The 15,981-nt window shown below is 34.8% G+C and overlaps 1 protein-coding gene across 1 annotated transcript in view; it reads left to right on the top strand.

The window, feature by feature from the left end:
* The window catches only part of LOC110024171 (leukotriene A-4 hydrolase homolog), a 26,739-nt gene extending 11,005 nt beyond the window's left edge, over nt 1–15,734 (top strand). The window contains exons 2-4 of the mRNA XM_020723977.1: nt 5,337–5,570; nt 5,696–6,022; nt 15,289–15,734. Of these exons, the coding sequence (XP_020579636.1) occupies nt 5,337–5,570; nt 5,696–6,022; nt 15,289–15,585 (858 nt within the window). The 3' untranslated portion in view covers nt 15,586–15,734. The remainder of the gene's footprint in view (nt 1–5,336; nt 5,571–5,695; nt 6,023–15,288) is intronic.
* Nucleotides 15,735–15,981: the final 247 nt, after the last annotated feature.

Raw genomic sequence — 15,981 nt, forward strand, 5'->3', positions numbered from 1 at the left:
TTTTCTTAAATAAAGTATTAGTAATAACAAAATCAAACGTTAAAGCAAAATCTAAAATAGTTTTACCTTCTTCATTAGTTACTCCAAAACCGTAGCCACCATGAATATTTCTGAAATCTTCTACCACTCTACCGACATGTCCATTTAAATCTTCTTCAATAAAAATTCTTTCTTCAAGAGGTATCATTTGTATTAAGTCTTCTAAGTCATTCCAAAATTTATCTTTAGACCCTGTATCTAAACCTACTTGGGGATCATAAGCACTTATAATATTAAAAATCTTAGTATTAATGATAATCTTAAGGGCTATAATTTTATCTCCAACTCTATTAATTTTTACAACATTATCTTTCAAACTCTTATCTATAATTACACCTACACCATTTCTAGTGCGACTCTTACAAGAATACCAAAGTTTAAAACATAAATTATCAATCTCCTTAGCCTTTTCTCCAACTCACTTAGTTTCTTGAATACATAAGATATTAATTTTCCTATGAATCATAATATCAACTAATTTCATTAATTTATCATTGAGAGTACCTATATTCCAAGATCCTATCCTAATATTGATTTCATTAGTTTCATGAAATTCCAAGATCCTATATTCCAAGATCCTATCCTAACATTCCATAATTTTCCTACGAATCATAGTACCAAAATCAATGCATATTGGATAATTTAATTTCAAACTTTAAGTAGGGAAACCAACTTGATATCAAAGGAGTACCCAAACCACAATCCAAGTTCGAATTTTTATTGCCGAAATTCAAAAACAAGTACAAACGCGAACCCTTGAGGAAAATAGGAAAATAACAACACTCTAGGGTGGCGGTGAGGATGGTGGACGGCGGCTGGACAGCAGATCGGGGGCCTGGGAATGGTTGTTGTAGTGACTGAGAGTTGGGGAAAGGTTGCTGCAAGGTTTGGAAAGGGTTGAGGAGGCTTGTGGCAGGGTAGGAAGGGGGTAGTGCGGCTGGAGAATGCAGATGACGGAGCTGAATATGATGATAACGTGGCTGGGAATTGGGAAAGAGGTGCTGGATTGGGGTTGGAGGATGAGTCACGGGAAGGGAGGGGACTCAGATGGCTGAAAACAGTCTAGGAGCAATGAGGAGCTTTGGGAATAGAAATTGGGTGAAGGGAGATGGCCTGTAGTGGGCTCAAGAGATGCAAGAACAGTGGTTGGGCCAAACGTTGGAGAATTGGGAAAGAGGTGCTTGGGCCAAACGTTGGAGAACGGGAGAAGGGTGCAGCAACCAACGACTTGTCTGCAAGGGGATATACTACGGATGGTTGTATGGAGAAAAGGGCGGTTGGGACATGGAAGCTGTGGGAAAACCTATAGGCAGCAAGGAGGGGAGATGGAGGTGGATGTCAGAGAAGATAAATCATTACCAGGGAGAGGGATATAGTCGGAGCACCACTCTAGCCATCAGTTACAACCCTCAAGGGGGGAATAGGATGCCAACGGCTGTCCTATATTTCTGAAATCAGAAATAACATAAACTGAAACCTTAAGATCTTAAAACACATATAAATAGAAATGGGATGGGCAAGAAATGAAAATAAGAAGGTAGGAAATTTCCCTCCTAATGAAAAGAGGAGAGGGGCCGGTTCAACCTCCCCTCACAACTAAACTGGTTCAAGTCAAACCCGGTCAGCTTTTGGAGGAAAACTGCTGTGTCATTCTCCCAGGGCTGGGGGGCTTCAATCTTATTCGTCGAAGCTTTTGGCTCAACGTGGCACGCCATCAAGTCCTTTGATATGTCGTACAGGTAGACATTGTCGTTCCAAAGCATATTTTGATAGGAAAGATATACGTCCATCTTTGGCACGACCTGAGTTGGAACTTTAGCTTGACAAGTATCCCCATGAATCAGATATCGCGTCATCACAGTTGTAAGCTGTTTCTTCCATTCCTTGTACTCGGCTGGGTGCAACTGATAGGCTAGTATATGAGGAGAAATCTACTCTGGGTTGAAATTTCTGGTAAGCTGCGCCACTCTCACTGGCTCCTCCTTAGGAGAGACCTCACCTCCACAGATAGAATCTAGATTTCATTGCAGAATTTTTGTACTCATCAAACTCCTTGGAGCCGCTACAAAGTGGGGGGTTCATCTCTCATGTCTGGACATGTGAAGAGATGTATCATGTTGATTTGAAAGTAACATTTGGATAATTTCATGTAATGTTCTTGAGATGAAACACAATGACCTCATTTTTGAAATGTTGAACCTTCTTCCTTTGGCCGGAGGAGGTCTATACATCTGAAAAATTTGCATCTTGTTTATCCGGGGTGGACCTGTATATGATGTCGGCTTCTCAAACTCATAACTTTTTTAGACATCCAAAATCATTTTTGCTGATGTTCTTTTCACCGTCTGCAAGATGCTAGCTAGATGCACCATCATCTTATATGTTGTTGGACTGCCCATTACCTCAGAGTCACTACCTTCTAGAGTAGCAATTGTTATCTCAGTTGTAATCTCTATGTCGGGGTCAACTGGATTTGGTGGCGTCTCTTCTTCATTGGCTGAAAAATGAGAATAATCTATGAAGCCTGTATGTTCTTCCTGATCACCGTTCCTCTCTTCAACTGGCAGCTAGTACTCGTTTATGTCCTTACCGCCTTCAGTTTCTAAGTTGCCTTCCCAACTTTTCCATGACACCTTGCACGGTGAAATAGATCACTCCCTTAATTGTGCACTCTGGTTTCACATGGTAAAATGGCACTTGCAGCATTTTATGGCTGTGACAGACTTGTTGATCAGTTTTGTTGAATAGTAGCAATGGGAGATAGCTTGGTGATGCGGTTTTTCCACTTCAAAAGCTAGAATATGCAACTTTTTGCGGTAATAAGTTTGTAGGAGCTGACTTTGTATTTCCTTCTTTGTCTTTATATCTTCTTGTACCCACTTCGACTTTTCAGATCACGGTTGAGAGGAGCTTACCATTGGATTTCTTCCTCAATGTTCGTAATCCACTGCTGAAGTTTGCGGATCTCTCGCCGTATTTTCTTCCAGGAATGCTCGAGCATGCTTCTCATTAGTGGCATGGCTAAGGTTTAGAGTTGGGAGGGGAGAGAGGTTTAAAATTTAACTTTGTGTTGTTGATTTTGAAAATCAACAAGAGGAATTGAGGGTTAGGTCAAAGTTTTTTGCTATGGTTGGGGATAGGAAAGAATAAAAATTTTTGTGGGGTGGCTTGGGTGGAGGCGGATGCTAGGAAACCCTAAGTTGGGACTACGGTTTACCTGACTCTGATACCAAATGATATCATATGAGTACCCAAAACACAATCCAAATTCAAATTTTTATTTTGTTGAAATTCAAAAAGGATTACTAACACGGACTCTTTACAATAGGTAAATAACAACAATACAAATTTGGAAAACACCCAGGGTATTGGTGAGGGTGGTGTTCAGCGGCTGGACAGTGGATCGGGGGCTTGGGAATGGTTGTTGTAGTGACTGGGAGTTGGGGAAAGGTTGTTGCATGGTTTGGGATGGGTTGTGAAGGCTTGCGACAGGGCAGGAAGGGGGTAGTGCGGCTGGAGAATGCAGGTGATAGGGTTGAATATGATGATAACGTGGTTGGGAATTGGGGAAGAGGTGCTGGAGGATGCGTTACGAGAAGGGAGAGGACTCAGATGACAGAAAACAGCCTGGGAGTAATGAGGAGCTGTGAGAACAAAAATTGGGTGGAGGGAGATGGCCTGTAGTGGGCAGGAACAGCGGGTGGGCCAACTGCTGGAGAACGGGAGAAGAGGGCAGCAACCAGCAGCTAGTCTGCCAGAGGATATGCTACGAATGGTTGTAGGGAGAAAAGGGTGGCTGGGATAGGGAAGCTGCGGGAAAACCTGTTGGCAGCAAGGAGGGGAGATGGAGGTGGATGTCGGAGAAGATAAATCATTATTGGAGAGAGGAATACAGCCGGAGCACCGCCCTAACGATCCGATACAACCCTCAAGTGGGAGAATAGGATGCCGGTGGCTGTCCTCACAACTATGAAATCAGAAATAATATAAACTGAAACCCTAAGACCTAAAAACACATATGACTAGAAGTGGAATGAGCGGGAAATTAAAATAAGAAGGAAAGAAATTTCCCGCCTAATGAAAACATGGGACGAGGGGCCGGTTCAGGCCCCCTCACAACTAAACCGGTTCAGCTTTTGGAGGAAAACCCCCGTGTCACCACCATATTGCTTAGCTCAATTAAACCAATTGGTACTACATTTGCAGTTGCTGATATTGTTGGGAAGGTGCGAAAGCCATTAATGTCATTGAAGATCTCGTCTTTTCCGCCATCACACTTTTGTCGTCTATCTGTGGATCAGGGCGATGGAATTCAACTGCCATGTTCTCGCCGACATTGTTTCATTGGGACTCTTCACCTTGTTCATGATTTTCTAAGGCTTTTAGTGCATCAGGAGTGTAGCTTTTTTTGGATGTTTCCTAACATATTTTTGAGGGATATAATAGGTTATTTGGTGAAGGTAAGGGTGGGTGCTTTAGCTGTTATAGTGGAATGGAATGTGATATATCTTTTTCCCCGTATTTCAAATTCCTGCTAGAGTTCGTGTTTCCCTTTTGTTATTTTTGCTTATTTTGTGGCATCTTTGGGGTAACTGCAACATATTAACCTCTAATATCCTAGGGGTATTACCTCTAATATCCTAGGGATATTAATCAAACTGTGATCTTGTTTTAGTAAATGTGGATTAATAATTAGAAGTAATGAATCACTATACAAATCAATTCTTGTCATAATTATGTTGTGAAATATCTGTGTGGATATTGATGTCCTATGAAATGATACATTATATAGAAATAATGTGAATTGATCTTGAAAGAATACGAGTACATGGTCATTAATTTTCTTGTGAAACTTCATTATCACCATCATAGTTAAATGAATAGCGAAAATAAGATGAATAATCATGGATTGTTTGAGCATGTATAAATTTTTATAATGTGTTTTTCGTTTTTTAAATGTGTTTTTCGTTTTTTAAATTTTTTTTTTTTTTTTAATTCATCAATCTGTGTCTCGGACAAAAAAATTTCCTAGCTTTGCTTCTGTCTACATAGTTTTGAAATGGATGGTAAGTATCTAGCACAACATTTAAATTTAAGATGCATGTATTGGATTTCTTTTGAAATTCTATTTTGATAAAGGTGCACAGTTACATTCTATTTGACATTAGAATTTCATGGCTTATTTTGATAGGCAAGCTAGCCTAATGTGTTATAGTTTCGAAATTTCCTAGTCTGTGTTTTCACGTGGTTTTTTAATTGCAATAAATGCTTCTTAATCCGCATCCTATGGATCTCAGGGTTTTACAACTTATGCTGAGAGGAGAATTGTAGAGGCTGTGCAGGGGAAAAAACGAGCAGACCTGAATATTGGAATCGGGTGGAGGGGATTGAATGATGAAATGGAAAGGTTCAAAGACAATATGGAGTTTACGAAGTTGAAGACGAAACAGGAAGGTGTGGACCCTGATGATGTTTACTCTCAGGTGCCATATGAAAAAGGTTTCCAGTTCCTCTTGCGCATTGAACGCCAGGTGCAAGTTTAATTGAGGGTGTTTAACTTCTATTCATATATAGCTTGCAAAACCTTATCATGATACGTATTTCTTTTTCCTTCATTTTCCTTTCATGTCAATTCCTAATTGAATGGAACGTGCAGATTGGTCGCCCGGCTTTTGACGAGTTCCTGAATAAGTATATTACTACTTTTAAGTTTCAATCTATAGATACGGAGACATTTCTAGAATTTCTAAAGGCAAATTTGCCTGGAATAGAAAACCAGATTAATCTTCAGCTTTGGGTTGAGGGTACTGGTATCCCTCCCGATGCCATGGAGCCAGAGTCAACTATCTACACACAAATTGTGTCCCTGGCCCAAGAATTTAAGTTGGGAAAGATGCCAAGAGAGGATGAAGTGGTGGACTGGAATGGACAGGAATGGGAGCTTTACCTGGAGAATTTGCCTAATTCTGCTGAGGCTTCCCAGGTATAGCATCCATCAAAAGGTGTTTGATATTGCCGACTTCCTTTACATTATTATCCTAGTTCGTAGTTCATACATTGAACTTGCACATGCTAGATGGTTGACGACTCTCAAAGAGTATGTTGGTCATGTTCTGTTTTTCACTCATTTAAGCCTTGTTTCATTTGCCTGGTCAATTTTTTAGATATTCCTCATAACGCTTGAATTCCGATTATTTATATATAGATTCATTTTTTATGAACTTTTGAAAGTTTGAGATTATACCTCTTAAAGAAGCAATTCTTTTAATCATCTATGCTATTTGGACAAACCTTGTAGTGATGACTGACCTTGGTTTGGGATTTGAGCTTGCATCAATAAACAATTCCGTGCCATTTTTTCTTGTCCTATTTGATTTCCTAGTAAAATTTGTTCCATTGTCACATATTTTGTTGACCTTTTTAAAAGGCATCAACTATTTTTTTGCTTAGTTATAATGATTATGAAAATCATATGGTTGTATTTTTTAGTGGTGATTGCTTTAATGTACGAACGGGCTTTAGTTGTCTGTATTCTTTTATGCTACTTCTTTTGCACTTAATATTGTTAAGCATCCATTTTGTTGTTACGGACTCTATTTTGTCTATGTATTTATTCTCTTGGCTAGACATTATTTTGTGTGTGTCAAGTCTTACATTTTGTTCTCAAATACGTTTGCCTTCCTTTCATATTTGTTTCATTTACAACCTTTTGTCCACATACAACAGGAAAGTGCGAACATAAAAAAATAAAATATCAAATTGTTGTGTAGCGCAGTGAATGCTGTTAAATGTTTGGCATCTTAGTTAGACTTGAGCCTTGGTTCTTCTTAAATCAGACGTTCAATCAACATAACTCTATTAAACTTATTTCCTGTGATTAATTCCTGTTACTGCACCTTTCTTTACTAAATTTTGACAACAAAATCATTTACTACATAATTCATTATTGGCTTTGCCGGAGTCTTCTATTGTACCTTTTTAAATGTTCACTTACGTCTGAAAATTTAGACATCCTATTTTCGAAGTCTAAAAAATTAGGCACCATTTAGTTGTGTGGCTCTTTTATTTGGATAGAAACATCATTAGGCTTCAAAAAAATTGTAGTATGATGATAGATCTATCAACAATTTATTCCTTCGACTTCCCAAGCTTAACTCCATTGATGCGTGTTGCAAATTTAATTGACATGATAGATCTATCAACAATTTATTCCTTTCACTGCCCAAGCTTAACTCCATTGATGCGTGTTGCAAATTTAATAGACATTTTTCTTGCATTCCTACCCTCAAACATCTGGGGAGGCATGCTATATGTTGGGATATAAAACTCTAGTAGGAAGGTTCTCAACATTTTAGAGTGTGTTTTGTCAATCCTAATGTATCTTAAAGCATTTCATTCATAATGCCACTCGCCTACATGTACCTGCTCCTAGTATGCACTCACATTCTCTCTCATAATGCTGCGTTCACTTACCAACAGGACCTTGGCAAATTTCAAGTATCACGCAGTATCTATGATCTAAGTTTTCTCATATATATTTTTTATTTTTTTATCTTTTTGCTTTCAGGTCAGACCTTTCAATAGGTTTTTCTCAATTCATTTTCTTCAAACCCCACAAATACTGTCAAGCTTCCTAAGTGGTAAGCATCGGACTATGTTATTTGTACTTAGTTTCTATCTTCTTGGGCCACTTGTCCATTATTGTTTCAACTATTGTCTTAAGACTCCACAAAATATACATGTAGGATTTTCTTCACTGTGCATATTTGCATGAATGTAATATATCTGGTGTCCACCCTTTTTATTCTTAATTTTTTTTCTCTCCAACAAATTAATATGTTGATCCAGGATAAGGGGAATGTGGGATGAGCTACTTCAATATCACCCCTTAATTATCCATTTAATTATACAACAAAGGCAAAATAAAGAATTCTTATTGCCAAGTTTATCTTTGGCTCTCCTCTTTCTCTACAAGGTGTAAAATACAATTGATAACAAATTTCATAATCCTTAGGATTTTGTGGCTCTCTCTCATGTTCTTGCATCACACAGCTTTCTACTCCGAAGCCTCCCACTTTTGACAAATCAATCTTGCATGTTGGTTCTGGTATGATCAGGGGACTCGTAGTCATGTGGTGGTAATTCTATTGGCAGATGTAGTCAGGGACTTATTATCTTTGCAGTTCACCCTCTTACAAATTACCATGTTTATTAAAAGCACACTTCGAAGCACGCTTTTCATGCGAAGCAGTGCGAGGCGATGAAGTGTCGCTTCGCCTTGTGTTTGAATGATGCATGTGTGCGAAGCGGAGTTGTACTGGCTTAGGATGTGGTTTAATGTTTAGGATTGTCCAAGTTCAAATTTCGTTAAAGAACCGGTCTATTTATAAGCTTCAAAAAATCTTTGAGCCTATAATTTCATTCTCAATTGCAATCTTTTCCTCTACTACACCCACAAATATTTACCTGACAACAATTGCAAACTCAATCTTTATTGAAGAGCAACCACAACAAGCAGCCCACTATGTGGATCTTCATTGACTTAAGAACCACGGCCAACTCACTTAGAAGAAATCATTTTTTGTGAATATAAAATTTTAGGATTTTATGAAATTATAATATTCGTAATTTAGTGTTTAAATCAACAACAACAAAGCCTTAATCCCACTACGTGGGGTCGATTACATGAATCCTTTTTCTCCATTGCGTCATATTTTCATTTAATCACCATACTCAAAATACACCATACTCAAACCATCACCTTATCATAAGTTGAAAGTTCATCTACTTAAAAATATGAAATTGATTAGAAAGGGTGTGTAGAGAAAGGGTGCACTCTCATGTTAGATATGTGGATAATCTTAGAGAATAATGTATATTTAATGGTTAATCTATTATCTTACATAATATTCTTAGAGTTAATAGATGCATATAAATATTCAATACTTCAATTGAAGCTCTCTAATTCTTAGATACACAAATAGAACATATTAGAGCAGAGATCCTACTCCAAGTGGTTGCATATAATTACTATAGCTAGAATTTTGTAGGTTATTATTATTTAGTATTTAATGTATATGCATTTATTATTATTATTATTATTATTATTTGCATTGGAGAATGTGAACTCATCTTAAGCTCTTGAAGGTCAATGCTTATAAAAAAAGAGTTTTGCATGTACGAGCCACCATGTGAACCCATTGCATCAATCTGATGTTAGAAATATTGGGAAGTCTGTTCAGTTAAAATATACTATAAAAAATTTTAGAGTTAATTGACTGTACCTATAATCATAGACTTATTCCAACATTGAGTAATTGATGAGATTGGGTATTGCTCATTTTGTTACTTTTTTTTCCTACCCTATGTGAGATAAATAAGCCAAAAAAAAGTGTTATGTTTGTCACTGAAGGTTGAAGCAAGTCTAGAGTTAATGTTGATTACAAAAGAAAGGAAGCTAAAGAGATTACTCAAGTTTATTTTGGAATAGTGTGGGCTAAGATTTGACGATTGTAATCCAATTAACAAAGATGTTCAAATTAATAGATTGTGACTAGAGCTCAACACTTAATAATATTTATGATATAATGGACATAGTAGATGATGTAATTAGTGGTGCATTTGAATGAGATGGAAAGAAATAAGAGCAAGTTTTTTATATCATTGACAAAAAATGGAGTCATCAACTATGACAACCATTACATCAAGCTTGACATTAATATCTTTATCAAAAAAATTTTTGCAAGAATAAGTTCATAATACAATCAGATAAATAATTGATGGAAAGTGTTATGTTGATAAGTTAGTGGAAGACTCAAATTATAAAATAATCATAAACCAAGAATTTGATGTTTATAATTGTCCTAGTGGTTTATTCTCAACTGAATTCATTATTTTCAATAGAGATAATAAATCCTAGATTAATTGAAGTTTCTATATTATTTAGAATTTTTTATTGATTAGTTTTTTTTTTCTTTTGAACTTAACATGTAAAATTAATATAGCTGAGTCATGAGAAATATATTGTGCATCAGCCTGAATTTTATAAAAATTGGCTATTACAATTTAGGATTGACTGTAGTGTGTTGGGTATGAGAGAAATTGATCTTTGAAAGGTTAATGATTTGTTAATTTTCAATATAATATGCAATTCACAAGTTTTATTCATTTCAATATAATTTTTTCTATAAACTCACAAGATGAAGATAAATTGATTAGATAAAAGTATTTAAATGACCGTGTTCATTAAGTATAATCAATTTGCAAAGAAGATTTAGTTTGAGATATGTTATTCCAGTTAGTTCAGATTTTTTGATAAAAGATGTGAGTGGCTTGTTGGGAAAATAGATGATGCTTGTAAGAAACTTTTAGGTTATGAAAAATCCAACTTAGAGGCAAATTGAAGAGATATCAAAAGAATTTGACTGAAGCTGGTATCTATGAGATTTAATAAGTCAAAAATAAGAGAAGATTCATGCATAATCAGGGTTATTTCATCTTATTCTCCATCTGCTTCTATTATTTAAGAAAGAGAAGATGAAATTGACTCACAATAACGAGAAAATGATAATAGTTATTTGAAGATGATGAAACTCAACTTAAAAAGGGAAAAGAGATTATGCGAATGAATTAGACGATGGTAATTTGTGAAATTTGTATAGATTTTCTTATGAAAATTGAGGCTTTTTGCACCTAAATTTAGCTTATTCTATGAATTAAATATGTTTTTATGCAATTTTGAAATTTTAAATTTTAACATTAAACTACCAGATTAGTTTTAAATTTTAATCATTTGTTATCTGCACATATAGAAATTGTTAGAATTTTTATTTTATCCGTTCAGTTATGAAATTGATCTTCAAATTAGGTTTCTTTATTACTTTCTTTTACAATTTTATATCAAGTTTTAAGACAATTAAATATTATGGCATTTACATGCATAGCACACGTCTTATGGATTTACATCTCACACCAAAAATTTCATATTTACATCCATATCACTCAATTCTTTTGTATCACATAAAAAATAATACTAATTATCACTTTTTAATAGTTAAATCTACCTTTTCATGCATAGGTAAAATATTGTCCTTGGAAATATAAAATTTTAGGTGTGATATATGTAAATCCATAAGAATTAGGTGTGATATATGTAAATCCATAAGAATTGTGTGCTGCATATGTAAATTTTCCTTAAATATTTTATATTTTTTTTATTTTTTACTACATGTATTATTATATTTATTTTTTAAATTATTACTTAATGTAGTTTATACACTTTCTATGTAAGTTTTGGATGTCTAGTTAATAAAAGAGTTATTTATAATTGTTACTAAATATATATTTTATATAGAAATTGTTAGAGTTTTAATTTTTTCTATGCAGTTTTGAAATTGATCTTCAAATTAGGTTTGTAATTTTATATCATTTTAAGTCATTAAATATTCTATATTTTATAATTGTTACTAAATGTATTATTATATAAATTAGTGCATTTTATACTCATTACATATAAGTTTTGGATACTCTAGCTAAGAAAAGTATTGTTTCGCTTTGTGTTTTGCTCATCGAAGCAAAAAAAAGAATCTTTGCACCTTCAAAATACTAATTTCTACCAATTTTTCTTCTAATCTTTGTCGAGAGAAACTCAATTCTCTCCACTGCTTAATATACTTTCTACAGCTAGTCCATTGTCATCTACTCTTTTTTTCTATGATCTAAAATGAACATATGGTACTGGGAGTCCAGTGACCCTTGACTAACATATTTCGTCAGGATAAGCTCAAGCTATTTCATGATTACTCATTTTATTGCTATATTTTCCCATGTTATTATTTATTGTTTCACAATACTGTTACTTCATCCGATAAAAACTTTTCTTAGGGTATGCTTGCAATAATGTTAAAATTACTAGTCGAGCATGTTTGTATGTTTTTGAGCTTGAGCCACGCCCGAGTTTGAGTTGGAGTTTGATTATTTTAATCAGGTTCCATCTTGATTTTGATTATTTTTATCAGGTTCGAGTTCGAGTTTTAGCTTAATTCTATGAATTCAAGTCGGTTCATGAGCTGGCTCGTTTATTATAAAAGAGGGAATATATTTGATTCAAGCCCCTGTTATAATAAAATGATGAAAACAATTGCTACAACAACAACAAAAAACCTTTATCCCACTAAAGTGAGGTTGGATACATGAATCTTTTTTCTCCATTGCGTCCTATTGAGTGTTATATTTTCATTTAGTTCTAATAAATTAAGATCATTTTTTATACAATATGCCCAAGTTTTTCTAGGTCTACCTCTGTCTTTCTTGGCATACGTCGAATCTAAAACATCTACTTTCCTAATCGAATCATCAGATGGTCGACGTTTAATGTGATCAAATCTAAGACGACTCTCTAATTTTATCCGTCATTGGAGCTACACCAAACCTATCACGGATATATTCATTTCGCATTTTGTCTGTAAATGAAAAGTCACTCATCCACCTAATCTTTCTCATCCCGACAACACTTAACTTAGTTTAATGCTTCTCTTTTAAAGGCTAACATTCAACGCCATAGAGCATTGTAGGTCTGACCACCATCTTATAAAATTTTCCTTTCAGTCTAAGTGATACCTTTCTAACACACAATAGGTCCGAAGCATTCCTCCTCTTCAACCAACCAACTTGAATTCTATTAATAACATCCCCATCTATATCTCCATCACTTTGAACAATAGACCCGAGATATCTAAAGCGTTCACACTTTTTAATAATTTGATCACCCATAGTTACAATTCTGTCACTAAAGCTATTACTATTAAAATTGCATTCCATGTATTCAGTTTTAGTTCTACTCAAACGAAGACCTTTAGACTCCAATATAAACCTACCTAATTCAAGCTTTTCCCGAGGTTTCTCTCTCGTCTTATCCATGAGAAGGATATCATCAGCAAAAAACATACACCAAGGTACATCTTCCTGTAAAACATCCAAGGTACATCCTCCTGTAAATGTCCAGTAAGAGCATCCATAACTAAAGCAAAAAGATATGGGCTTAAAGTTCATCCCTGATGTAATCCTCCTTCTGTTCGAACACAAGTAACACCTCTAGCATACATATCTTTAACGACTTGTATAAGTCATATCAACTCTTTTCTTCTCAAGAACCCTCCAAAGGATATCTCTTGGAACCTTATCGTAAGCCCTTATCGTAAGCTTTTTTCTTTTTTTAAATCAATAAAAATCTTATGTAGATCCTCTTTATTATCTCTGAACTTCTCCATCAAACCTCTCAATGAATGTATGACTTCCATAGTAGACTTGACCGGCATAAATTCAAATTGATTATGAGAAATCTTTGTAATACATCTTAACCTATGTTCAACATCTTAACCTATGTTCAATTATCCTCTCCCATAATTTTAAAGTATGAAACATCAACTTAATTCCTCTATAATTTGCACACTCTTATGCATTCCCTTTATTCTTAAAAATAGGGACTAAAATACTCTTCCTCCACTCCTCAGACATCTTTCTAATTTTGAAAATAATATTAAAGAGTTTAGTAAGCCAAGAAACTCTCAATCTCCAAGAGTTTATTTTTTCTTGCACATTATTATTCCATCGTCAATTATTTTTTTTTGTAGAAAATTTTTCTTTTGATTCTCCAAATACCTCTTTTGCCACTTTTTTATTAGTATTTGTTACTTTATCCCACATAAAATTTGTTTCTTCATGAACATCTCAAATCTTGAAATTTTGAATTTTACTTATAAAATTTATTTTATTTGTCTTTTAGATACCCACTTCTAATTCTACGGCTATAATTCCTAGTATTCTTTATTTTACAACTCTTCATCTTAAAATCTATAACTAATAATCGATGTTGAGTACTTAAATCTTCACTTGGAACGACTTTACAATCTTTACATTCTCAACGATCTCTTTTTTCTCATAAGAATATAATCAATTTGTGTTTTAATAGATTTATTCTTATAAGTAATAATATGTCCATTTCTTTTCTTGAATAAAATATTAGTAATAACAAAATCATATGCTCAAGCAAAATCTAATATAGCTCTGTCTTCTTCATTAATCACTCCAAAACCTCAGCCACCATGAATATTTCTAAAATCTTCTACTACTCTACCAACATGTTCATTTAAATCTCCTCCAATAAAAATTCTTTCTTCAAGAGGTATCAATTGCATTAAGTCTTCTAAGTCATTCTAGAATTTATCTTTAAAACCCATATCTAAACGTACTTGAGGAGCATAAGTAGTTATAATATTAGAAAACATACTATCAACAATAATCTTGAGGGCTATAATTCTATCTTCAATTCTATTAATTTTTACAACATTATCTTTTAAATTTTTATCTATAGTTGCACCTACACCATTTCTAGTGCGACAAATTTAAAACCTAAGTTATCAATCTTAGCATTTTCTTCAACTCATTTAGTTTCTTGAATAGATAAGGTATTTTTCCTTCTATGAATCATAATATCAACCAATTCTATTTATTTATCAATGAGAGTATCTATATTTCAAGATCATTTCCTAATATTAGTTTCATGGACTAACTTCTTTACATGCATCTGTCTGTAATGTGAAATCCCTTGCTTAGTTGGCACTACACCTGGGCGTCGGTGTAGCGGGCGGTGTAGCGGCCGTTGCACACTTTTCACTGTATTTAAGTCATACATCGCATCGCTTCCAGGGAACGCCCTAGCATTTACACAATGATTAAAAGGTTTATGTTATGATTTTTCGACAAATTTTACGTTGGTTGTCAACTACTTAACGCAACCCTCCACTTTTCACACCTAGGGCTTGGGACCAAGCAATGCTAGTGTTAAAAAAAAAATTGCTATCAAAGGACAAATAATAAAATCACTTGATATAAGAAAGTCAAATATATTTTTAAATATTTTTTTTACTTTATACTCAAACACATAAGTTTTACTATAGTTTATTTGCAGTTAATGTAAATTTTTTTATACAAGTCAACTCACAAACTGATGACTCTGGTCATGGCTAGCTCATCAAGCTCAGCTGGTGAGCTATTTATCGAGTTGAGCTTGAGCAGCAGCTCATGAGCCGACTTGGCTCAATTCTGATGGCTTCAGGGCAGTTCTTATTTATTTATTTATTCTTTTCTATCGCAACCTTTACACTCCAAGCTTTGCAATCTTGATATTATCAACATGCGAAGTACTTATTCATTTATTTATGCATTTATTTTTCGTTGCCATCAACAAAGGTTGCAGCTCTGGATGCTCGTTACAAGCTATCTGGATCTGGGGACTGGGAGGTGAAGGTTGCCTTCCTTCAGCTAGCGATTTCATGCGGATGCAAACAATACTTTGGCGAAGTCGAGAGATCTCTGAAGCAGGTGGGAAGGATGAAATACCTCCGCACACTCTACACTGCTCTGGTTCAGGGACCTGCCAAGGAAGAAGGGAAGGTACTCGCGAGAAGAATTTTTACAGAGGCTCGTGAGTTCTATCATCCCATAGCACGAGGTGTTGTTGAATCCATATTTTCTAAGCATTTATAACTTCAATGATTGGCACTGGCATTGATTAATTACCCTACCGATCATGATAATTTTTTTTTAAAAAATTAAGCATGCATCCATTTGTATTATGCTTTGATCATGGTAACCTATTCTATTGATTCTGTGTGATCATTGGGTGGTAATTGGAACTCTTGTTTATAGCTCTATATCGCATGAGGAAAAAGGGTTCAGGACACTGGGTGTGGTTGGTCTTTTCTTAGGAAGATTTACAAACATACCGCGCAATTTCTATGAATTACATGCATAGCTAACACCTAAACCCTTAAGTTTTGCATGCGTATCTCCTTAACTAGGCATGAGGAGGGTGTTTTTCACTCCTAAAATGTTGAAATGGTGATATTTTTGATGTGATGTCAAAGATTTGGGTGGTATAAA

This window comes from Phalaenopsis equestris, unplaced genomic scaffold (genome assembly GCF_001263595.1).
Source record: "Phalaenopsis equestris unplaced genomic scaffold, ASM126359v1 Scaffold000250, whole genome shotgun sequence".
Taxonomy (NCBI): Eukaryota; Viridiplantae; Streptophyta; class Magnoliopsida; order Asparagales; family Orchidaceae; genus Phalaenopsis; species Phalaenopsis equestris.